The sequence below is a fragment of the Brassica oleracea genome, chromosome C1 (assembly GCF_000695525.1).
Source record: "Brassica oleracea var. oleracea cultivar TO1000 chromosome C1, BOL, whole genome shotgun sequence".
NCBI lineage: Eukaryota > Viridiplantae > Streptophyta > Magnoliopsida > Brassicales > Brassicaceae > Brassica > Brassica oleracea.
The window spans coordinates 40,695,744-40,721,722 of NC_027748.1; the positions used below are offsets into that span (position 1 = coordinate 40,695,744).

General features: G+C 35.8%; 4 protein-coding genes, 2 non-coding genes and 1 pseudogene across 6 annotated transcripts in view; 5 read left to right on the top strand and 2 right to left on the bottom strand.

Moving 5' to 3' along the window:
* LOC106340360 (probable pectinesterase/pectinesterase inhibitor 25) overlaps positions 1-12 on the top strand; it is a gene marked incomplete at its 5' end in the record, with an annotated part of 1,272 nt that extends 1,260 nt beyond the window's left edge. The window contains one exon of the mRNA XM_013779246.1: positions 8-12. Within this exon, the coding sequence (XP_013634700.1) occupies positions 8-12 (5 nt within the window). The remainder of the gene's footprint in view (positions 1-7) is intronic.
* A 1,023-nt stretch (positions 13-1,035) lies between these two features.
* LOC106297376 (putative pectinesterase/pectinesterase inhibitor 24) lies at positions 1,036-3,538 on the bottom strand. Its single transcript, XM_013733628.1, has 2 exons — positions 2,509-3,538; positions 1,036-1,771 (listed from the first exon to the last, which is right to left on the bottom strand). The coding sequence occupies exons 1-2, from the start codon at positions 3,509-3,511 to the stop codon at positions 1,095-1,097; spliced, it is 1,680 nt and encodes a 559-aa protein (XP_013589082.1). The 5' UTR covers positions 3,512-3,538; the 3' UTR covers positions 1,036-1,094.
* Positions 3,539-14,248: 10,710 nt separating this feature from the next.
* On the bottom strand, positions 14,249-15,747 carry LOC106295387 (inactive protein RESTRICTED TEV MOVEMENT 2-like). Its single transcript, XM_013731278.1, has 2 exons — positions 15,570-15,747; positions 14,249-15,477 (listed from the first exon to the last, which is right to left on the bottom strand). Exons 1-2 carry the CDS (start codon positions 15,697-15,699, stop codon positions 14,318-14,320), a joined length of 1,290 nt encoding a protein of 429 aa, XP_013586732.1. The 5' UTR covers positions 15,700-15,747; the 3' UTR covers positions 14,249-14,317.
* Positions 15,748-17,472: 1,725 nt separating this feature from the next.
* On the top strand, positions 17,473-22,025 carry LOC106344427 (annotated as a pseudogene).
* On the top strand, positions 21,989-23,764 carry LOC106292167. Its single transcript, XM_013728048.1, has one exon. The coding sequence runs from the start codon at positions 22,025-22,027 to the stop codon at positions 23,519-23,521; it is 1,497 nt and encodes a 498-aa protein (XP_013583502.1). The 5' UTR covers positions 21,989-22,024; the 3' UTR covers positions 23,522-23,764.
* Positions 23,765-25,128: 1,364 nt separating this feature from the next.
* Positions 25,129-25,199, top strand: TRNAG-GCC. The gene has a single exon. It is a non-coding gene; the product is annotated as a tRNA-Gly (tRNA).
* A 618-nt stretch (positions 25,200-25,817) lies between these two features.
* Positions 25,818-25,888, top strand: TRNAG-GCC. Its single transcript has one exon. It is a non-coding gene; the product is annotated as a tRNA-Gly (tRNA).
* Positions 25,889-25,979: the final 91 nt, after the last annotated feature.

Genomic DNA, 25,979 nt, shown 5'->3' on the forward strand with positions numbered 1-25,979 from the left:
CTTAAAGCTTGAATTAGAAGGTACACCTAGTTCTTGATCATTAGGAAATTCAACACACCAAAAGTGATAGTTAAACTTCTGAAAAGAATCTAGATGAGCAAGTTTTCGTAACCAACGAGAGTTGTTGTTATGGAATTTGTGAACAAATCGAACCTGTTAAAATGCATGTTTAGAATTATGAATATGGCGAGAGTTGATATTTAAGATTCTAAAACATAGGATTTAGTACTGCGAGAGTAGGCTAAATTATTTAAGCTATTTGAATTCAAGAACGGTTCTAAAACATACCCCTTGTTTAATGTTTGTTTCCCGATTTATGTCATTCCCGAGAATTACCCGATGCCTAACGTTTTAATCTATAAATTAAATTTCATTTCAATTTATTACCTACAAGTTGTGACAATTAAAAACCACAAAAACAATCATTTTCGTTCTAGTTTGACTTTACTCTAATAGATTCATAGTGTAACCTTGGTCTCTGTGGAATTCGATCCCTAAAAGCTATTGCGCACTACCGTGCACTTGCGGTTGGTTTTAGTGGTAAAACCTGAGGACAACACACATAAAATATCATCGGTTCAAATGACGTCTCTAACGCGGTGCATGCGTGCTATCCAGTATCCACTCCTTAAGATGGACTTTTATTGAAAGGAGCCAATAGGAATGCAGCGACTGTTTCTCATGATTCATGATTATTTATAAGTGCTTATAATAATTAAGTGTTTTATTCTTCAGGACAATTAAATTTTTGAACGAAGTTAATCTAGAACAACTAATCTCTAGTACATTTCAAAGAAATATAGAGTGCTTTTGACATTTAGAACATGTATAATGGCCAACATATACATATGCAATGGAGGAGATTTGATCTATATAAGATATATCTTCAAAATGAAATAAAGGAAAAACAAACAAATTCTCAACTAATAATATAACAACACAAATTCACAATATGCTCACCTTGTTTATTTTTAGGTAGTGTGATTTGAAATTAATCAATCGAATGATACAATAGAATAACAATAAACACTTTCTTTATTCACATCCAAAAATAAAAGAGATTAAATTGGAAATCTCGTTATCGGAAAACAAACTCAGAGACCGGACCTGAACGGCACTTTAGTCGTCGGAAGCCATCTTTCTCCGTCGATGAAAGGTTTAACCGTAAACCTATTAGCTTCCTTCGTACTTAAAAACCTTAATCCCTTCCACTTAACTCTATTCTTCGTCGACGCACTAGCGCCAATATTCTTATACTCACCGTAAAATATCGTATCAGGCGCAGAGTCTCCGACCCACGGCAACCAACCTTTCGGATCAATAAACCCATGCAACGACGATTCCATTATCACCGTCGTCGAGAAATCCTTCCATGGCCGACCTAAAAACGTCTGAACACCAGTTAGGTTACCTAGCGGAGATATGTTGCAACGGTGAATCGAGATTCCTGTGTTCTGGTTCGGATCTTTGCGTCCTTGAGCCGTGATTGTGTTCTGCTGTCCCTGCATAGGTCTGCGAGGGCGAATCTTGCAGCTTTGTAGAACGGAGGCTGCGTTACCGAAGATGAAATCGACTGTTCCTATTATGGTGCACTCACGGTAAAACTGACGTTGTGCATGCACGTAAAGCGTGTCTTGGTATGCGTTCATTGTGCATCGGTAAAAGGCGGCGAGATCCGCGCTGACCACTAGAGCTACAGCTTGGTGTTTGGATGGACCGGCTGTGTTGATGAAGCCCATGTCTCTTGCCATAAACCCTTTCCCGAACACAGCTGTGGAGAACATATATAGGAAAGTATATAAACTGGTTTCTTGAAGCATAACAAAGTATAAAAACCTAGTTTCTTGAAACATAGCACATCAATCATATAACTGGTTTCTTGGTTGACAATCAAGGATTATATATCTTTCCTGTAGAGATTATGTCACATAAGATCTATTTCGGTTGTTTTATTAGGTAGCCACATGACAAGCATTCAAGTTATTTCATATAGCTGAAACTAATAATGTTCTAAAAATTGATAATAGAATATGCGATAAATCGGTCATAAACGAAATAACTTTTCCAAAACGTTTTTTTTTTTTGAAAGATCAAGATAGTAATTCTATACATAGCGCCTAATTACCATCTAACAATTTTTGAAACAAAGCAAATTGAACCCTTTCTTGCAAGACAATCTATTTCTTCTTATTTATGATATTTTTTAAAATGTAAACATCATTAGAAAACAATGAAGAAGATGTTCAATGAAGCATTGAGATAATTAACAAAGAACCTAAAGAAGCTTGTTAAAGCAGATCATTCTAAACTACGTACCCAAATTGAAAATCTGGAGAAATTATTAGTTTTATTGATAATATCTTAACAAAAACAATCTTCAATTTTTTTGATCAAAAAAAAATCTTTAGTTCTCAACATTCATCCTCTAGGTTACTAGATTAGTTGGTTCATCATATCATGTTATGTGTTTGGGCATAAAATAAATGGTCAATATTTCGAGAGAATTACCGAACGTGGCGCTCTGGAAAGTGGGAGTTCCATCAATGACATTGAGTTTACCAGAGACAATACTCTTGCTCTCTCCATCTCCAACCACAACAACATTCCACATGGTCTTCTCCACTTTCACATTCTCAAAATAAACTCCTTTCTTCACATATATAACCGTCCTCTTGTCACTCTTCTCAGGCACATCCTTTAAAGCCCTACTTATCGTCTTATACTTCCCCGAACCATCCTTCGCCACCACAATATTCGCCACTCTCCTCAAATCAGTGCTCTGCAACAACCTCCTCCCCACGTTGAAGTCCACCGCCACGTCAGCACTCAGCAAACGCCTCCTGAGTTTGAAGGAGTCAGCGATCTTACCGAGCCATGTGATGATAGCCAAGGCGTTACTCGTTAGCTCCGTTGCGTTCTTGAGCTGACCTTCTCCGAACGTCTTAGAATCTGGATGGTTAGACTCAGCTAACGTCTCTATACAAGTATCTTGGTACGTCTCTGCTGAGCTCAGCCATGTACGGAGGTCACTGACTAGCTCAGGTAACGTGACGTCACCGTTTTGTGATGATGTCAACGTGTTTTCGAGGTTATCTATCGTTAGGTCAAGAAGCTCGACGCAAGCATGCATGGTGGTGTTGTCTCCTGAAGAGGAGAAGGCGTTGAGAGCTTTCGTGGCTTCTGCGATTGTGATCTTGACCGCGTATATAAAGAGCTGTTCTGGATTCAGACTACTTGCGTTTGGAGCTGATCCGACGGTTTCGAGACACTTGTCTTTATGTAGTGTAACGTCGCATACGGCTTTAACGGAAACGGAGATTGAGTCTCCGTTATCGTTGGTTTCCACCGTCGTTGACTTCTTGTTAGCCATGGTTCCGAAGACGGCTCCGATCACGATGCCAACGAGAACGAGTAGCGATACGACGATGATCGTGATTCTCTTCCTCGAGTTGCGACGAGCTTCGAGCGTTACATGTTCACGCTCGTCGACTTTGCCGTAGGAGGAAGACATTTTCTTAGCTTCCTTCTTCCCTATTGATGTTTTCTTCGTTTGAAGTTTCTCTTTAGTTATGTTTGGTTTGGAGATAGTAGCTATATATAAATACAAAGAAAAAAAAACTATAATTAATACTTTGAATAAAACTAACAACTTACGTGCGATGCACAAAGCAGGCTAGAAAAATTTATTTTGGTTATTAAGAATGTATATGAATTCATAAGTGCTTCTCATGTTTTTGTTCTTCTTTTATGTAAAACAACGATAAGCATGCATCTCGGTGCCAGTGCCGGCTCTTGACCATGGCAGGAGGGGAAATGACCATGGGTCCTTGGGTCCAAAATTTTGTTTAGTGTGATTTTAATAGCAATAAAAAATCCAAATTAATTTGTTAAAGAGCAAATAACTATTAACTTTATAACAAAAAAGTCCATAAAAGGTTCACATTAATTTTTTTTAGTGTGTATTGTTTTTCGTATTTAAAGAAACTCATATCTTTTGTGACAAAAAAAAGGAACTCATACCTATTTTTTATTTATTGTGGATTATTGAAACTTTTTAGTTGAACTTAAAAAATACAATGAAAGAATGTTTGAAATAGAACCTAATTTTTTTATGTTTGCCCAAGGCTATTAGATTGTTTCAGACGGGCCTGCTCGGTGGTATGTGTTTCTTATTTTTTTTCATAAGTCGCAACTACTCTTGATTAATTATAAGATTAACTTTCCTATGAACACATATAACTTTGATTTAAAAAAATTAAGTTTGTGTAATACTTTACATTCCTGGTTCAGTTTATTTGCTGATTACTCTTTTTATCATCAATAGTGTGATTTTTTTTTCTTATTCGCCAATTTTGATTTCAAGTGTTGTAAGTTCACATTGTCAAATTTAAATTGCTAGGCTTCACTATCACAAGTAGTTGACAAATTATTATTATTTTACTAGATTCTTTCTCCGCGCTATGCGCGGATAAAATATTTAAATTTGTTACATTTAATATTTTTATTTGTATTTGAATTTTTGTATATTAAATTATATATAACTAATTTTTAAATTTGATTTTTTGTTTTAGTTTGAAGTAAATATTTCTATTATATGTAACACAATTAACTAATAAAATATGAAAAATCAAGTCCGAGATTTTAGAGTTATGTAAAAAATATAATCATGTATAGAACATAAATTATCTTAGGCCTTGATTGGTAGAGCATTATGCTCTACATTATCCAATCAATAATTATCAGAAAAGCATTTAGAGAAGCATTTACTAAATGCTAATGCTCTCCAAATGCTCTCTAGCCAATGCTCTCATATGAAGATTTTAGAAGATCATTTGCATTTATAATTTATAAAATTAAGGAAAATATATAATTAATTCATTTATTTTATCTAATAATATCATAAAATTATTTTTATATTCAGAAATAAAATTTTGATTTCTAAAATTAATTTGCAATAAAAATATTTTTTTTAAAAAAACAGTATTTCACATTTAAAATATAATTTAATATATTTCAAATTTGGAAAATTATTTTTAGAAATAGATATTTTATAAACATAACTTTTAAATTGTTAAATAAAATAAATTAATTATATATCTTTTTAATTTTATAAGTTAATATATTTATATATATATTAGAAATATATTCATTAAACATAAATATATTATATGTTATATACTAATTTTTAAAATAATTTTAAATATCATACTCATACTGCTATACCAATCATCATATTAAACAGTTTAGCAAAAGCATACAGCTCTTGCAGCATACTGCTTCTATAGCATACTACTGCTGCTAATGCTAATGATCTACCAATCAAGGCCTTAGTTTAAAAGATCGGAATCTCATCTCGAATAAATTCACGAAAAGAAAAAGTACTCCAATAACCTGCTTAAAATATAAAACCCTCTTTTCCAAAAAAAAGCGTACTGAACAACACTCTTTTACGTGTAATAGTTGAAAACTGACAATTGAACATCGATCTAGAATATTATTTTAATATATCTAATGGTAAAATAATAATTGTAATAAACAAATTTTGAATTTTGTAATATTACATGAATTAGAAGTCTTTAAAATCTAAAATATATTTTATTAACATAACATATTTTTATTCATTAATTATTTTGGTGTTACAAAATATTGCTTTAGTTTTATTTTTATATTAATTTTTAATAATTTAGTTTCTTTTAAGTAATTTTAAAATTATCAAGAATATAATATATTTAAAATTATTTATTTAAATATATCCAAATATGATGTCTCATTTTTATGTGTGTTTGCGTTGAACATATTTAATTTGTAGTTTGTATATTACATAACACCTTTTTGCGTGCCGTTCTATGGATTTAATAAATGTGTTGTCATTTCATTTTTATTACTACTAACATATTTTTTTAGTGATCAGTGATAATGTATTTTTAACGTTATGTATTATATTTTATCGTATATTTTCTAACTCTTCATGCTGACACTTTTTTTTAGAATCATTTTAATTAGATAATATGTTTAAAGATGTAAATAAAACTGTGCATGTTGTAAATTTAGACTTTTTAGTGTAACTGAGCACTATCAATTATGAAAATTATATTATGATTTTATTTTAGTAAAGCTTTCTTTCTGTGTATATTTTTTGTTTTATTTTGTATTTTTACAATTTTATTCTCTTATTCTTTAATTGCATAGAATTGCTATTTTCAATTTTTGTTTCATATACCTCAAAAGTCATCGGTTGATTTTTGTTTGTTTTCTTTCTCCAATTACAATGTACAGTTCGACCGTTTTTTTTTTTTTTGAATCAAACTACTAATATCATTAGATTGAAAAGCTTAAACTCCAAGAATGAAATGAGTATTTGTGCTAGAGAAAACTGATTTAGCTTCATATCTATATAGAGTTAGTTTATAGATTACTCTATCTGTTTCAAAATATAATCAGTTTTAATTAAAATCTGTAATATTTAAAAATTATTACTTTAGAAAACTATCATTTAATATATAAATTTAATCAATTACACAGTAATTTACATAATTTAATTGACCACACAATATCCAATAAATATAAAATTACATTGAAATATAAATACAATTTATATAGTGAAACAAAAATACATTTAAACCATTATATTATAAAACAAAGAGAATATTCAAAATATATTGAAACACTAGAATAGTAAGAATCAGAAAAGGTGAAATTTCAACGTCGATCATTTACGTCAGTCATGCCTTAGACCATCTCCAATGTATTCCTCTATTTTTTTTCCTCTAAAATAGATGAATTTCATAATATAGATGAATTTGTCTCCGATGTATTTTTCTATTTTCTCTTCTGAAAAAGAATATTCTTAATATATTCTTTTCTAAGTTTACAAATAATATTTTTTATTTGAGAAACTTGAAAACCAACCCAATTTATTTTAGTATTTTATAAAATTATGATATTATTTACACTAAATATTTCTTTACAAACTATTATGTAAATAAAAAATATAATTATATTTATATAAATAATATATTTTCACTAAAAAAATATTTTCGGTTATAATTTTTTAAGTAAAAAGTTAAAGAATCATTTTGTAAAAGCAAATAGAGGAGGTGACACGACAAAAATATAGTTTCTCATTGGTCGATTATTTTCGCCTACGTGGACATTCTATCTAAGGCTTATATCATTTTTTTATTACTTGTTTGATATTTAATACTTAATTTTTAATATATTTTTGAACCATCGCGATAAATAAAAAACTGTTGAATTCTTAACTGGTTTCAAGATCCAATGATAATTAAATAACTCTATATACATAAATGATTTTATTTGGTAACAATCGCACAAAGTAACAACAACTCCAAGCTTGTAGACTTTGACATTACAGAATGTTAATAAAGCAGATTAACCGAGACCTCAGGTTTCATCTTGGAGAGGAGCGTGGTCTTTGAAGCGCGGTGGTCTAACAATGATAAGTCCGTACTCTATAGCTTCTTCTGAGTTGAACCTTTTCAATCTGCTCAAATCTTTGAAGATCTGTATCATCATCATTGTTTAATTATCTTCATCATCATCAGCATATGCACTCACAGGTGTCAATTATTATTTTGACAACAAAACTAACCATTTTCCACAGGCTGTCTTGTATTTTTGGCTAGTTAGTTGAAGAGGTAATCTCTTATCCTTGAAAGCTCCTTTGCTTCATTTTGAATATCATCAGCCTGAAGGAATTTTGCAAGTGTATATATATAGCTTTACCATGTTACTATAAGAGAGGAAAAATATTTTTTATAGTCCATAGAGATAAGCGGCTTATAGCTGCACCAGCTGACCACGAGCTGCACCAGCAGGTGACTGGAGAGCGATCCTTAACAATGGCATCGCAAACCGTTGACCCTTTCACAGAAAACAATAATTCAACTTCAATTTTCTCAGAGTCTAGCTAGCATATAAGATCAATTTGGTTTCCACATGCTTCAAAAGAAGGTGAAATAAAGAGTACCTTTTCAGCGGCAGCAAGAAAAAAACCTGCAAGGTTTTAGGCAAGCCTAACACAATGTGTCCCAACCGGACTTTTCAAGCTATTCATTGTATCATAGATAGCTAAACTTGGAGTTAGCTATCAAGATACAACATAGTTGTGAACTATTACTGCAATAACACAAACCACAAAGCTAATGAACCCATCACATTCAAAGGCAAACCTATTCCAAAAGAAGAACATTGAGAAATACCTGGATTGCAAACTCTTGTGGATCCTGCCACAGAACTCCTATTCAAATTCTGATGCCCATTTGTCAAAAAGCCTGAACACAATTCCGACAAACAGTTGTAGTAACATTAAATAAATTACTTCACTCGTAAGAGACTAACCATATTTGATTTAAAGACAGAAACTTTCGAAAAGATTCAGAAGAAAAAGGAACATTCTTGCAGATTGAGGCTTCGATTTAAAGACATAAACTTTCGAAAAGATGCAGAAGAAAAAGGAACATACTTGCAGATTGAGGCTTCGATTTAAAGACAGAAACTTTCGAAAAGATTCAGAAGAAAAAGGAACATTCTTGCAGATTGAGGCTTCGATTTAAAGACATAAACTTTCGAAAAGATGCAGAAGAAAAAGGAACATACTTGCAGATTGAGGCTTCGATTTAAAGACAGAAACTTTCGAAAAGATTCAGAAGAAAAAGGAACATACTTGCAGATGTCCATTGACATCAACATTTGGACTCACAAAAAAAAAACGAAGCCCACCTTTTTTCAGACAATAGTGACTTGTGAAATTAAAATGTTTTGATTGGATGATTTTTTGTGCCTACGTGGACACTCTAAGAGGAGCTTATATCTTCCTTTTAGTATAGTATATATGTAGATTTATTAATAAATTCTACCAAATCCTACAATACACATTACAATATTTATTGGGATTATATGGTCAAATTTGGATATTTAAATATGTTTGATCGAAAGCTGTCAAGGAATAATTTTTGATAAAAGAATTGAAAATTCATTGATATAAGAACTTACTCGATTAATATGTTTTTCATTGACATTGTCTGCATATGTTTTCTCAAGCGCCTTTATAATAGACTAATTAAACCCTTTTTGAGAAATGACATCTATAACAAAAATAAAGTACTGTGACATATATAATAGACTAATATAATATACATGTTCAACTATTGACCTTTCTAGTCCGGAACATCATGGTCCAATGGTAAGGACGGGCTCCTTCCTGCACCCAGGTTGCGAGTTCGAACCCTGCCGGAGGGAACTACCTCATGATGTCTTTGGACATCCCACATGGATATGGGTCCATGCTTTAGGGCCCATTTGCATATCCGGAGAGAGGATCTATCCGTGGGCTGCACCTCCTCTTGGGGATTAGTCTGGGCCCTTCCATAGGCCCGAGATACCCCCAGGTTAAACAAAAAAAAAAAAAAAAAAAAAACTATTTTAATCTTTATTCTAAGCCAAAATAAATATAACCAAATCCTCTTTCGGGACGCTCAGTGATTCAGGTGTGAAAAGACTCGAATAAATCATGTTTCATGACCGTTTAGTTATCTAGGCCATGGTGTGAGTAGTTGTGATGTGTGCAAAGTGAACCAAACAACAAAAAACAGACCAATTAGTTGAAGAAATTTGAATCAATATGTAAATTGTTTTAAATATTAACTAACAGAAAATTGATGAATAATGTTAACTTCAAATGCAATGAACATATCTTCTACTTTTCTGTATTGTTTGTTGCTCTTAGTTTAAGGATTTCGAGCTCCGTAATGTAGATATGCAACATTATTTTGTAGACTACATTTTATGCTTTTTACAAATAAATTAGAAAACTTTTGAGAGATGCATGATAGATAGATCATGGACGCATGACGCACTCTACAGTGGTTATGGATGGACATGGAAAACCTCAGGAGGAACAACTCAACTATTGGGAGTACGAAACCAGCGACGACGAATTTCACCACTTCACTCAGAGCTCGAGGCCCTATTATGGGCGATGGGTGCATGCTTCAGCTATCGACGTGTCAGGCTTTTGGCACCGACTGTAAGGATCTAGTCTCAATGATTCAAGATTCAGGAGCATGGTCCAACTTTTCAACTGAATTAGATGAGCTATAGAAGCTGAAGAGCAGATTTCCAGATTTCTCAATTGTTTTTACTCCTCGATCTGAAAATGTATCGTCTGATTCATTAGCTAAGATAGCGAGATCATTTCATAGGAACTTGTATTACATTGGTCGTTCTATTCCGGTCTAGTTCCCCAGACCACCTCAAACTTGAGAGTCAAAAAAAAAAAAAAATTAGAAAACACCATTTCTAATTATTTATTTTTCTTCATTTTTTTCCTTGTAGCCCAATTCTACTCGACATGTGCTGTGAAGTTTGGCTATACACTGAGTGTTGCTGGAGCGGTTAATCTAAAATTTGAACTATACTCATGGTAGTTCATCGGTAAATAAATTTGCTGAAGACACCTTATTGCAGTTTGTGAACAATTGTCCTTTTATCATAGATATGTTATGAAAAATATACAGGGATTAAGAAGACCAACAAGCCTAGATCTATATGAATCGAGTGAATTTATGTCGAACTGTTTAGTGTTAGTATTTGTGATATTTATAAAGTTTCAAATTTTTGAATTTGAGAAGAATATTCTTTCTTATTTTGTTGTTGTTTATATCTCTACATCTAAGTGGGAAAAGATGATGAGATATGACTTGAAGATTTGATACTTGAAACATGCTTACAAATCATATACTTACATGAATTTAATTTCTTATATAACACATTTATGAAAAAATCAATCCTTCATCTGAATTTTTATGCATGAGCATCTTCAAGTTTTTCTTCATGCGGCTACGTGAAAGACGTTATCTTCACATGCATGTAAGCTAGTAAATTATTCTCACTATGAGTTATACTGTAATTTTAATAAAATGATTGGGTATTCTTTGTGCATAATGCACTGGTGTTGGGGCTTAATTAAAAGGTTTTGAATCAATTGTTCAATTCAGACCAAAGTTTTGAAGAAGAAAAAGGTGATATTGATGATGTTGGTTAAAAAGAAGAGCCACTCGACTATGTATACGTGGAAGATATTCATTCATTAGTGACTTTAACTCTTTATTATTTCCTAAAAATTGGTAGTCCATGTTATTTTATGATGCATCTCCACATCATTTTAAATTAAACGTATTGAATGTAATTTTCAAACCTATGTAGTTCTTTTTGGTAGTTTGGAAATGGAAGTTGATTAGCATGATCCATGACTAAATTATCAAAAAATAAAGCTTTGAGTAAAGAATATGTATAACGATTAAATCGGAGTAAATATTTAGAAAATGATATAGTTTGTAAAAACAATGAACTCACGGCAACGTCAACCCGTATCATTCTAATTATTTTACATATATTCTTGCAGATCATGTCAATGATAGGTAGTAGTGCTGATGCTACCCGAGCCGAGCTAGTCTGCACATTGTTCTACATGGCTGGTCATAACATGAATCCAACAACCATGCGAAATCACAAGAACTCACTGCGCTTTTGTGCATGAGGTGTTATACTGGTCAAATGAGGTAAGTTTGAACATAAAATTTGATATATATTTTTATGATTGGTTATTCGATAAATCAAGTTTCTTAAATAGGCCTTTTGAGATTGATCTCCCTGCTAATCATATACCAAATTACTTATACACCAAAAGAGTTCTAAAGCCATTGCAATCTTTTGGATACAATGTGTTATTATATTTTTAACTTTGGATGTTATTTCTTTTTGCATATACTTATATCATCAGTATTAGCTAATAACCAATTGTCTTTTTCTTTTGTTCTTCCACTAGGGTATTTTTGACAAAGCTGTCATTATTCCTTGGACTACCACAACTCAGTTCCATAGTGAATTTGCTACTTGTATTTGCTTGATGCCATTCGCTAAAAGATTTCCAACCGCATAATGTAGTAATAGAGAATGCAAAATGATTTTTCTTATTTTTTGTTGGAGCTTGAAGAAGGGAAATTGATTATTCAGAAGTGGAGGTTTGGGAGCTGGCCTGATGGTCTTGATTCAATGGTGAGGATCACTTTCGAAGAGCCTGAACCAAGAGTCACTGTTGTCAATCTTACCCACATTGATGTTCCTGAAGAAGACATACGGGAATGCGACTGTGGTGGAAACACAGAGAGAGAATGAAGAGATCTTGTATTCCATAGGATCTGTGATGTTTTGGCTTTGGAATATGATATGTGATTCTGATTATCAAATAAACAAAATCAACATTGCTTTATATGTATGATTTTTAAGTTTTTGACTTTTAGTTTGTGCATTTTCACCTGAAAAAAAAACAATTACATCGGAGACAATATTGTAAAAAATACAGTTTGTAAAAACAATGAAGATAAACTTGATATTCATTACAATTTTCTAAGCGACTAAAGCTTTTAAGTATTCAATGGAAAACTATATAAAAGATGCACAAATGTCAAGAATAATTTCTCTAAATTGATGAAATTAAAGTTGATTTATATGATTTGTTTTTTTGGGTGTGATTACACAAAATCAAAGGGTAATATTCATCTTGGGTAAAACTTGAAAATTATGCAAATGCAATTGAAAACAGAGGAAAATATGACTTAAGAGTTAAAAATATCCCACAGAAGTACTAGCTAGAGTTTATCATCTATAACATTGGGAATCAAATTCTATCACAGAATAGCTTTGTGACATAAATGAGGTCTCTTTTATTTGTATGGAATAGTTGAATATCTACTAACCATTTCACTTGTGTATGATACGTTTAAATTTTCCGAGAGTATCATATTTATAGAGATCTAAGTGACATAGTGTACTCATATCATAACATTGTTTTTGATATTTCCCACTCATAACATACTGGAGATTGCCCTGAGCATTTTGTTTCAAGTATTTGGATGCTTTGATTGTTTTGCTTTGTGTGAATCTAAACGAGATTGTTCATTCTCCAGTTAACTGCTATATAAGAGGCAGTGGCGAAGATGGAGTTTCTAATGATGTAGAATATGGTGTCCTGGTCTTCTTTTGTATCTCTTCTGAGATATATAGCTTAAAAAACTTTTAAAAGAAAGTGATATCTAGACAGGAGACTAATGTATATTGCTGAATTGGGAAATATCGTTGTGTCTGTGTATTCTATTTGCGTTCTGTATACAGTTTGAAGGATAAAGTATGTTTCAGGTGTGCATGTCTTTCTGGTTCTCTCGTCTCGTCATTACTGTTTACAGGTCAACGTGTCCAGCCACATGCATAAGCCTATGCCAGTGTTCCATTATATCTAATTCTAATTTGTAGATTAGCTCATCTTTCACTTAAGTCTTAGACATCTACCAGATTCAATCTTTATGTTATAGCTTTCTACGGTTAGTGCATCTCTGTTTCGTACTCATTGTAGTGGTAAAATGAAATGCAGAACTTCTATAGATTTTTTGGGGGATCTGAAACTTTTAGAGTAGATGAAAAGAATGTCAAACAGTTAATGTGTTTAAATTTGGTTTTCTGCTTACAGCTATAGACTATTAAAGGGAAATAAGATTTGGCTTGTACATTTTCAGCTTGATCTCCTGGGTTCCACATTCACCCGTTTTTTGGTTGACATGCCTGGTCTCTTAGGTCTTGCTTAATTTCCACATAATAGTTTGCACAATTGTATTTAAAGCAAAATGTATTTGAATGTGTTATCTAAAAAATCGTTTTGATCTTTGAAGGGCGTAGTTGGCTGCCTCAGTGGCTTAGCTCATCAGGACAGGGGAAAGACATTTTCCCCTGTCATGTTCTTTACTAGTACCTAAAACACTTGTAGTTTAACAGTTGAGTATAACTCAAAAGTACTTATCTGCATAATTGCCTTCTTCTATACTCAAATTTTAGCAAATAGGCTGTAAGGTGTACAGGAAGGAACCACCATTGGAGCTTTATGGGATTGTGCAAGACATTTTGACCATGTCGGTCTCATTTGATTATGTTGTCTTTGTTTGGATTTCTCGGTTGAGAAACATAAATGCAGATGCAGCAGCAAAGAACACTTTGTCTTTGTTGGAACAAGATGTGGTTGTGGATGAGTTAATTCCCCCAACAAATTAGTTAATGAATGAAGTTAGTTTGTGATAAAAAAAAAAAAAAAGGCTGTAAGGGGTATACACTATTGCTTGTGATAACACTTTTTACGATGGCTTTAAAGACTTGTATGAATTGAAAACCTTGGCTTCAGGCAATCTTGTTTTTTCTTTGGTTTATTCGTAACTATAAGTGAGTATGCTTTTGTTTTTTTTTAACAGAGTCAGTAGAACATTTTTACAAGTGGTAGGAAGACGTATGCACCAAACCCCATAATGACAAGAGAAGCTACTCCAACATTGACCAAAGATGTGTCATATATCTGACTCCTTTCTTCCTCATGTCCTCTTCCTTCTGTTGCAGTAGTATCCATGTTGGTCTTCCTCTGTTCTTCGACTAGTAATGTACCCTTTTCAGATTCCTCTTTGTCTTCACCTCCTTTGGTTAAGTCTTCGTTAACATCTGAATCTACCCTTCTTGGTTCCATGACTTCAGGTTTACCTTTCAGATCTCTTGTATTTTTGACTATACCGGCTTCTTCTACCTTCTTTTCTTCCACTTTCTCTTGAATCTCTCCTTCACTTACCTTGTATCCAACCATCTTCTCATCATGCTTGCTTATCACGTTAACTCTCTCTTTCAGCTTCTGACCTATTTCACCATCTCCCTTTCTCTCTACTATTTTTTCTGCTTTAGAATGTACCTTAGGTTCCAAGCTACCACCAATGGTAGGTATTCTAGTAGTTCCTTCCTCCTTCACCTTCTCTCCAGTCTTTTTTTGACCGATATCAGCTTCCTTCTTTCTCTCAATTTCTTTCTCTTCTTTTGCAAGTACCTTGGCTTCCAAGCTACCACCAATGATCGGTGTACTTCTAGCCTCTTCCTCCTTTACCTTCTGTAGAGTCTTTTGTTGACCTATTTGAGCAGAGCTGGCTTCTCCTTCTTTCACTTTCTCTTCATTCTTCACTTTAGCCGCTGGCACTGCTCTCTTATACGTTATGGGTTCTTCTTTATTCGCCATTGTAACAGCTTTCTCTTGACTTGTTCCCACTCGTTTCTCCTTATCCGAAGGTTTCTTCCGTCCCAAGCTACTCCCACCGAGACCAGTCCCACTATTTTCCTCATTATTAGCCCCCTGCACAGTCTTTCCCTGATCATTGCCTGCCTTTTCCGTTTTCTCACCTTCCACCACAGCCGGAAACTCGATCGTCAGTAGTCCATGTGAGAAAGAAGTGTTAAGTTTCGTCATATCGCACGACTCGGGAACACGGTAAACTTCATTGAAACGAGCCTTGGTATGAGTAGAGAGTGGTCGCTGGCCTTGAATGTAGATAGCTCGTGTCTTCTCATCCTTCTTGATTTCTACTTGGTCTCTATAAAACCCTGTCGGTTACAAGAAACTTACATAATTATTATCAACTAAAGATTTTGGTCGTATCAAGAACAAATAAAAAAAGAGAGAAGAGAAAATGGACCAGGAAGATTGACATAAAGGATTATGGAAGATCCAGAGTTGTTCCATTGAGCTCTTGGCTTGAAGTTGCTCACCGTTGGAGTCAACGGTGGCGGGTGACGGCCACCGCCAGGCCTTTGCCTCCTCAACATTGACAAGTCTTTATATGTATCGGTCCAAGTTTCTTTTGGAATAATAAATCAAACTGTGTAACAGAAAATTTCTAATGTGTTTGAATGATATAGCTATGTGTATATATAATATGTGATACTTATGTGTAATAGGAGGTTTTAAGGTTTGGGTTTAGGATTGCTTTAGGGTATTGACTTTGTCTCTTTCTTGGTCCAAAGGTCTCATATCATTTTTATACGGTTTCTTGCAATACAAGGAAAGCATAGAAGCGTTAGGTTATTTTGAAGAAGAGTGTGAAGAAGAAGACGCGCATCAACAAGAAGTGACGTCATTTAAGACCTTTTTTCTTATAAAATTTAATCTCCTACCCTACGTGGTGACATGCATAAAGAAAGTATCATGGGAAGAGGAGGACCTATGAAAATGGGTTTAGAGAAGAGCATTAGCATATCTTTGTAGTATTCAGACACAAACCCTAAGATCACGAATTATATTAGTGATGTTGATGATTGTGTTATGTTTTCTCAATATTGTGATGAGATTTTGTTATTGTTAGATTGGTTTAGGCAAATCTTTATTTGTACGGTGTATGTACTTCTATGAATATACACATAGTTGTTTTTGTCTGTAATTTGTGGCTACGGTGAGAAGAGAGGAGATCTCTATAATAATCAATGTGCAAGACCCCTCTTAAATTCAGCCACATTGTCTATTATACACTCAAGACAAAAAAAATAATGATACATATAATAATCAATGTGCAAGCCCCCTCTTAAATTCAGCCACATTGTCTATTATACACTCAAGACAAAAAAAATAATGATACAATAACTGACTTGGTGACCAGGTTTTTGTTTTATTTATCTGAATTGATATTTTAGGCCAGGATATCCCTTTCAGGTTTTACAAAAAATGATGTTAAACAACATTTCCAGTTGTTAAAATGAAAGTTTTCTAAAATTCATAAAACACCTTATTTATTCATAACATCAGTCTAGACAATCAGCCACTAAGATGAGGCTGTGATCATCAAACCTAGCAACTGCTTGAAGAGCACATCTGTTAAGTCATCCTCTAGAACCATCAGTTCATGAGCTTCCTAAACCGAGTCTAGCATTCTTATCTCAAACCCAAGCTTCTCTCCTTTCTCTGATATGCCTACCAAGCTGGTGACTCCAATTCTAACCCTATGATGAGACAATCCTCATTGCGTTGGAATCTGACTAGATGTTGCAGATAGCTAGAGAATGACTAAAGACCAGCTGCTATAAAAATGTTGTTATATGAACACGTGTGACATTCCTACCCAACTGATACACATTGTTCCATAGCTCAAAAAGGGTGCCATCATGACAAGATATGTTTACAAATTGTTTTTTTTTTTTGTGTTTGTAAAAAGATCATGTAATAAATGTGCGAGTTTATTCGCTAGAAAATCTATAAAATCTCCTAACCATGCACCATTGTAGTCCTTTCCTCAAGGCATTAGCCGTTAAAAACAACATTATCAACTTCGCAGTTGTAGGGCCCATTACGTGCTCTAAAAGCCTAGACCATACTGTGACGGTGCCATTGCTGAAAGCTGAATCCAAAACCGTTGATGGAGGGATTTTCATCTCACTCACGGCTGTAAATAATCTGTCTTTGGTATTTTACCGTGACGACGGACGACTCATTCGCTTGTTTCGTTTTACCGAAAAGACGATTATACCCTCACTAATCTGCGTCGCTTTTACGCCCCTCTCCTTTTATTTTGGTTTCGGTATGCTCCTTCTTCTCGATGTATTAAAAAAAAAAAAAACCCTAATCCCCAAATTTTCGATTTTTTCCTTTCGCGGAAAAAGTTCGTTGAAAACCCTAGATTGGATCTCACGTTTTCGTTTCGGCTGATGGCGAGCGCGGCACGGGGAGAGAGCAGCAATCCCTACGGCGGCGTGTTAGGAGCCGGCGGAAAGTTCCGGAAACCGCCGGCGAGAAGGTCTCATAAAACTCCGTATGATCGACCACCGACCTCTGTGAAGAACCCTAGACCTGGGATCGGAGAAGACAGAGGCGGCGGAGGCTGGTTGTCGAAATTGGTGGATCCGGCTCAGAGGCTTATTACGTATAGCGCTCATTGGCTATTCGCTTCTGTGTTTCGGAAACGCCTCGTCTCAGGTGAGACGCCCTTACAGTCGCCGGAGCAGCAGCAGCGGCAGCAGATTCCAGAAAGAGGTAAAGGGTTTGTTAGTTTGATCCAAAAGTTTATTTCTTTTGTCTCATTCACAGTTTCTTAGGGTCTTAGAGAAGTTTAGCTTTTACATAGATGTTAATGGAATGTTCTTTAAGTATCTAGCTTGTTTGCATATAAATTGAATTAACCTGCTGGGATCATAATTTCTTGTATTGTTTTCTGTGTTAGTAGTTGGCTGTTTGTTGCAATCATGCATGTTATTAATATATGTATTTGTTTCTATTTTTATTAATCAGATGTGATGCAGGAAACTAACGTGGTACACAGAGAGAACACCTCTGTTGTAAGTACATGAGCTTTAATAAAAATTTGTCTTCTTTGTCCTGTGGATTTCTTGTTCTTTCATCCTTTGTATTGTTACTCTTTGTTTATGTATTGATGTGGTCTATGTGTAGTTTTCTATGAAGAATGATTTGGTTCGGGTACAAGAAGCCAATGAATCCGGCAATCCAAGCAAGGATGGATATACAGATCTTGAGAAAGTTTTGAAGGAGAAAACTTTTACAAGGTACATTGTCTTGCAAGCTTTACCTTGTACATTTAACCCAGTAAAGTAACAACTATTTCTTCTAAGGTTATCGAACTTTCTTTATATTTTCATTCAGTTATCATTCATGATATAGAAGAGTGGAATATCTAGTCTCTATTATTTTTTTCCTACTTCTTCTCTTTTGTGCGTTTGATTTCAGTATGTGTAAACATCTTTGATTTCCTGAATATCTGAAACGTCTTATTTTGAAATTTCGTTGATCACGTTCGATGGTTTTACAGATCTGAAGTTGACCGATTAACTACCCTGCTACGTTCGAAAGCTGCTGATTCATCCACTGTAAACGGGGATCAGAGAAATGAAGCGAGTGTTCCAGATAGTGGAATTATGAACGCCCTTGTTTCAACACCTCGTGGAAGTTCGAGGGTAAGAAAGTTGTTAGATCTGTGAGATATACTAGTCTGTTTTATGTCGACCTTCATGCAAGATGGCCTTCTTAATCTTTTGATTGTTGATTTCATCCTTACCAGGCTCTCGACAATTGCATTGCTTCACCAGCACAGCTTGCAAAAGCTTACATGTGTAGCAGACCTTCAGAAGTTACTCCTTCTATGGTGCGGTCACATGGTCAAACGGGTAGGGAAGATTCTGTTTCCCTGAACAGAACCCCATTTCCGTCAAAGTCACGTACAATGTCACTGGTACCAAAGCTTTCTGGATCAAGACCTCTGGAAAATGGTTTCCTCACCCCTAGATCTCGGGGAAAGTCTGCTGTTTATAGCATAGCCAGAACATCATACCTTAGGCCTCAATCCACTATTAAGGTTTCATTTTGAGCCATTACCTTTTATTGTAGAGTTTGCAACTGGTTCCGAATTTTAATGTGTTTTATTCTTTCTTTCTTTTTTTCAGAATGGTTCTCTTTTCCAGGCATCTCCAGGCACGTGGGAAGAAAGCTTAGCTTCTGGTTCTAGAAAAGGGTTTCAATCGGTGAATTTTTTGACTATGCACCAAATAGTTTACAGATTGGTCTCTTAAACAAAGTATTGACATGACTTTTACATGATTTTGTAGGGTCTCAAACGGAGGAGCTCAGTCTTGGATACTGATATAGAATCTGTTGGCCCTGTTAGGAGGATTCGACAGAAATCCAACCTGTCATCTAGAAGCTTGGCTCTGCCTGTCTCGGAAAGCCCACTTTCTGTTCGTGCCACTGGTGGACAAAACATGACGCATACATCTAGAGATGTAGGATATATTCCTGGTTCAAATTTTAACCTTGTCCCTTCCGTGTCCAGGGAGCTGGCTTCCAAAATATTGCAGCAAGTTGATATAATGGTTTCACCGAAGAAGAAACTACCAAGTAAGTTGTCACCATCTATGCTACGAGGTCCGGCTCTCAAGAGTCTTCAGAATCTGGAGGCGCCAAAGTTCTTGGATAATCTTCCTGAGAAGAAGGCAAATTTGCCAGGTTCTAGTCATCAAAAGCAGGAAAAAATTAGAGAGACTGGCGCCAGAGGGTTTTCAGGTCTGAAAGAGAAGACTGGTGATGCTGCTGGGGACACAAGCAAAGCAGGTTCCAGTAAAGATCACGAGACTTGTGTTAGTGGTGCTTATTTGCCTCTCACAAGTTCTGTGGAAGAGCATCCTCCAAAAAAAACGAGCATTTCAGATGGTAGCGGATGAGGTAAATTGTTTCTTTCTCATATTTATATTTCCAGAGTATGCATTATGCAAATAAGAGTGTCAAAGCGGGCAACTGTAGAAACCCCAATCTTAACACCTCTGGCTGCAATTATGATTTTACCCATTTATATTTCCAATTAGTCTTAGTTGCTTTTTCTGTAAAAAAGTTCTGCTGTTTTTCATAGTTGATCATCATGTATGTATAACCTTTGACCATATTCAAACTGCACATCTTTGACCATCTAAATATGCAACTGTGAACTACAATGCAGGATTTTGATGATCATGGTGAGCCATCTACTCTATTTCAAGGGGCAGAAAAACAGAATACCTCGAAAGTGGAGAAAGGTGTTGATATCAGCATGCGTAGAGGGAAGAAACCACTTACTTCGTCTGACGCCATGGCCTCTACTTCATATATTCCTAATGGCAACGCCTCTCAGAGTACTTGTAATGGATCTCTGGAAACTGGAAGAAGTCAATTTTCTGCTTTACCCATTGAAGCTGTTCAGGAAAGTAATATGCCCTCTGAGCCAACTTCTAAGTTCATCCAAGAGACTGAGAAGTCGAGTATTTCTCCCGCCAAGTTAGCCCCAGAAGGGGAAGATATCTCTCGGGAAGAGCATACAAAAGCTGCTTCTGTGTTTCCCAGCACCTCCTAGTCACCGGCGGCTACTGACTTACTAAATCAAAACACGGGTCAATCTGCAGATATCAAGTTAGAAAAGCCGAGCAGGTTGGTGGCACAATGGTTTGCCCTCTCAATTTATAGACATTAATTTCATTACTCGAGTCAATCCACTATGGGGCCTCCTCATCCATACTAGTAATGAAAGTTTTAGTTTGGTTTACTGGCCTCTGACTCTCTTTCTTGCTGTTGCAGCTTTGCTTTTGGAAAGCCAACTGAATCAGAGGGAACTGTTAGCAACAGTGCTTCGAGAATTGAGTCAACTACCTCAGCTGAATCAACCCTCAATGGTAGTATGTTCTCAGGCGGAGCAAACGCTATCAGTGAACTGAGTTCGACAAACTCCTTTGCAAGCTCTAGTGGTACATCGAGCACTTCCCCATTTGGTACAAACTGGCAAGCTCCCAACTCTTCTCCAGCCTTTGGTTCCTCATTCACCACTTCCTCATCTCAAACCTTTTCATTCGGAGGATCTTCTGCTGCTACCGGTCCAAGCACTTCTGCTCCCATCTTTCTCAGCTCAACCGCTCCTGCCATTCCTCAACAGTCAGTATTTGGTAACCCGGCTCCCTCTACGACTCCGTCACAGTTTCCGTTTGGAAACTCAACACCCGGGTTTTTCCCACCACCAAATACAAATGGTTTCAACAATAACCAACACATGATCATGGAAGACAGTATGGCAGAAGACACAGAGCAAGCTAATAAATCATCCATGGTACAACAACCAACGTTTGGACAACAGCCAGTGTCAATGCCTCAACCAGCAACGCCGCCTCCATCAATGGCTAACCCGTTCCAGTTTGGAGTCCAACCTATTGCAAGCACACAACAGAACTCATCACTTTTTCAGGCATCACCCGGTCTAGAGTTCCAAGGAGGTGGGAGCTTCTCACTGGGAAGCACTGGAGGCGGTGACAAGTCAAGCCGCAGAATCTTCAAAGCGAAGAAAACCAACAGAAAAAGATAAAGCACTGTGGATCATCGTTATACAACATATTGCTCAGCCTTTTGGTCTTTTTTTTAGTACCCCATCAAATTGGATTCAAAGGAATATCGTCTGTCATTTTCGTATCAAGAGTCAGGATTTGGGGTCATAATGTTCAGGTTTATAAAGTTGTAGGAAAGTTTTGTAATTTTCAGAAAATACTCAAAAGTCTGTAAGAGTAACTAATGTTGTCTATAAATAACGGTTTTGAGTTCTAATGGGCCAAAAATTCTTAATGGGCCTCTCACTGCTTTGAATCTATGTTTCTTTCGTCGTCTCTCTCTTCACTCTGTTCTTCATCGATGGATCAACCACCAGATCGGAGCAAGCGACCGTGGACATTCTCGACGTTCGTCTACTCTTCTTCGATCTTATTCCTTCTCCTTTCTATACTCATACTCTCCTTCACCACGACCGATCTCTACAAATCCCAAACTCTGAGATTCACCTTCACCACGAATCGCATCTACACTTATCTTCAATCTCTCTTCTCCAATTCCAATTCCAAATCCGAAACTCCAAACACATCGCACTGCGTGTTATGGATGGCTCCTTTCCTCTCGAGCGGTGGCTACAGCTCCGAAGCGTGGTCCTACATCTTATCACTCCACCACAATCTCAAACCCTCTAAGTTTCGAATCACAATCGAGCACCACGGCGATCTCCAATCAATCGAGTTCTGGAACGGTTTAGCCACAGAGACGAAAGAGCTCGCCATCGAAATGCACAGAACAGAGTGTAGACCCAACGAGACGATCGTCGTTTGCCACAGCGAGCCTGGTGCGTGGTATCCACCCTTGTTTGAGACTCTTCCTTGTCCTCCTTACGGTTACTACGGAGACTTTATGGCTGTGATTGGTAGAACAATGTTTGAGACTGATAGAGTCAATCACGAGCACGTGGAGCGATGTAACAAAATGGATCGTGTTTGGGTTCCTACTGAGTTTCATGTAGCGTCGTTTGTGAAAAGTGGTGTTGATTCTTCAAAGGTTGTTAAGATTGTGCAGCCTGTTGATGTTGAAGTGTTTGATCCTTTAAAGTATGAGCCTTTGGATTTGGTGGAGATTGGGGATTTGGTTTTGGGTGGTTCTGGAGTTAGGGGTTTGGGTTTAGGGTTTGTGTTCTTGAGTGTGTTTAAGTGGGAGAAGAGGAAAGGTTGGGATGTGTTGTTGAAAGCTTACTTGAGAGAGTTCTCTGGTGAAGACAATGTGGCTCTCTTTCTGTTGACTAACGCTTATCATTCAGATGGCAATTTCGGGAACAAGATTGTGGATTTTGTGAAAGAGATGAATTTTAAAGAGGGTGCAGATGGTTACCCTTTTGTTTATGTGATTGATAAACACATAGCTCAAGTCGATTTGCCTCTGTTGTACAAAGCGGCTGATGCGTTTGTGTTGCCTACGAGAGGGGAAGGATGGGGACGGCCGATAGTGGAGGCAATGGCGATGTCTTTGCCTGTGATTGCAACGAACTGGTCTGGGCCCACGGAGTATCTGACGGAAGAGAATGGTTACCCGTTGGTGGTTGAGGAGATGAGTGAAGTGAAGGAAGGTCCTTTTGAAGGGCATCAATGGGCAGAGCCGTCTGTGGATAAGCTTAGAGTGCTTATGAGGCGTGTAGTGAGTGAACCTGATGATGCTAAGGTTAAAGGGAGGCGTGGAAGAGAGGATATGGTCAAGCAGTTTGCTCCTGAGGTTGTGGCTAAGGTTGTTGCGGATCAAATCGAAAGAATCTTTGAAGAGAAAATAAGAAGATGACAGGATCTCACACTTTGGTTTAGATCTAATAAGGAAAGTGAACAGTGGTTGTATTTTCTCATTCAAGGATTATTCACCAAACATACTGTATATCAAGGACAGCTTATTCTCTGAGTTTGTGTTTCTTTCTCACTGGAGATGAGAAGCGAAACAGAACTTGTTTGTACACTGGCTTCTTGTATTTCAATGCCTGAAATAACGAGACTAAAAGATGAGTGAGGTAGAATCTACTAAACTCAACGCAAACTTTTGAGTTTAATTTGGAGCAATGGAACAACCACTCTATTAAAGAAATATAGACATAAGTTGCGAGTCTTTGCCTCTTTTAAATGAATAGAGACATTCGTCTGTCTAAAACTTGACAGCACTTAGGGATGTTAACTACATTTCAGGGCCTAACCCTCTTTTGTTTATTATAATTCTAGTCCTATTTTAATCCGGCCTTATTTTAATCCTATTATAATAAATGGTTAGGGCTGGTACCAGGATTAGCCAATTTAATTGAAAAAAATATTTCATATGTTTTTGTTCTTAAATGTTAAAGATAAAATTAGAAAAATTAAGCTATATCTATGATTCTTTCCTCTAATTTGTTGAGCATCAAAATCAAGTTTTCTTCCCAAAATCACAAAATTGAGTTTTTGCCTCACAACTAAGAAAAAAGTTTTTCCGTCAAAAACAAAAATTGTGTTTTTTTCCGCCAAAACCTAATTTGAGTTTTTGCACCAAAACAACAAAATCGAGTTTTCTCGCCAAAACCGGAAAATCAAGTTTTTTTCGCCAAAACTGCAAAATCGAGTTTCCGCCAAAACAAAAAAACCCGAGTTTTTCCGTCAAAACCGAAAAATTGATTTTTTTCTCGCTAAAACCGGAAAATGAGTTTTCCCGCCAAAACCACAAACCCGAGTTTTTTCGCCAAAACCACAAACCCAAGTTTTCCCGCCAAAATCGCAAACCCGAGTTTTTCCCGCCAAAATGAAAATATGAGTTTCCCGCCAAAAACAAAAAGTCAGGTTTTTCGGAAAAAAAATCACAATTGGGACTTCACGCCAAAACCGAAAGATCGAGTTTTCCCGCCATAACTTAAAATTGAGTTTATTCGGTTTTGGCCGGAAATTTGATTTTGTGGTTTTGGCTGGAATACTCTATTTTTAGTTTTTGGTGGGAAAAACTCAGTTTTTGTTTTTGGCGGGAAAACTTGATTCTTAGTTGTGGGGGAAAACTCGATTTTTAGTTTTTGGCGGGAAAACTCGATTTTCTGTTTTAGCTAAAACTTGATTTTCTGTTTTGGTAAAAAAAATTGATTTTTTTTTGTTTTTGAAATTTTGACGGAAAAATTCTATTTTGCTATCTAACAAATTTAAAATTAAAATTTCAGTATATATTTAAATATTATATAATAATCGTGTGAATCAAAATTAAAGAGTTAAGATTTAAGTCCTAGACCTATTAGGGCCAGCCCTTTTTAAACCCTGTTACTAGGGCTACAAATAGTTTCACAGGGTTAGGGTTAACCCCGTAGGGTTGAGCCCATTTTAACGTCCCTAACAGCAGTATATGTTAGTTTAAGCTTTTGTATATTTGAAGAGAGAATAATGTATCAACAAGCACCAGTGGTCTAGTGGTAGAATAGTACCCTGCCACGGTACAGACCCGGGTTCGATTACCGGCTGGTGCATGTTTTTCTTTGTGATTTTGCAAGTCAAACTGTTTTTAATTTTAACTTCACACTGTGACACAAATCGTTGAGTCAGCTTCCAAATCCAAGTATTAAACGGCTCTAGATCATATGTCTTGAGAGATATGAAACCATAAAAAATCACATTTGACAAGTAAAATGAACAATAAGAGTATTGAATTTTATAAAATAACAAGATGACAGGATCTCACACTTTGGTTTATATCAAATAAGGAAAGTGAACAGTGATTGTATTTTCTCAATCAAGGATTATTCACCAAACATACTGTATATCAAGGACAGCTTATTCTCTGAGTTTGTGTTTCTTTTTCACTGGAGATGAGAAGCGAAACAGAACTTGTTTGTATACTGGATTCTTGTATTTCAATGCCTGAAATAACGAGACTAAAAGATGAATGAGGTAGAATCTACTAAACTAAAGGCAAACCGTTTTGAGTTTAATTTGGAGCAATGCAACAACCACTTTATTCAAGAAATATAGACATAAGTGGTGAGTCTTTGCCACAATATTTTGAGACATTCGTTTGTCTAAAACTTGACAGCAGTATATGTTAGTTTAAGATTGTCTTTTTGAAGAGAGAAGTGATTTATCAACAAGCACCAGTGGTCTAGTGGTAGAATAGTACCCTGCCACGGTACAGACCCGGGTTCGATTCCCGGCTGGTGCATTTTGTTTTGTGATTTTTTAAGTTAAATTGTTTTAATTTTAACATCACACAAATAGTTGAGTCAGCTTCCAAGCATTAAACGGCTCTAGAT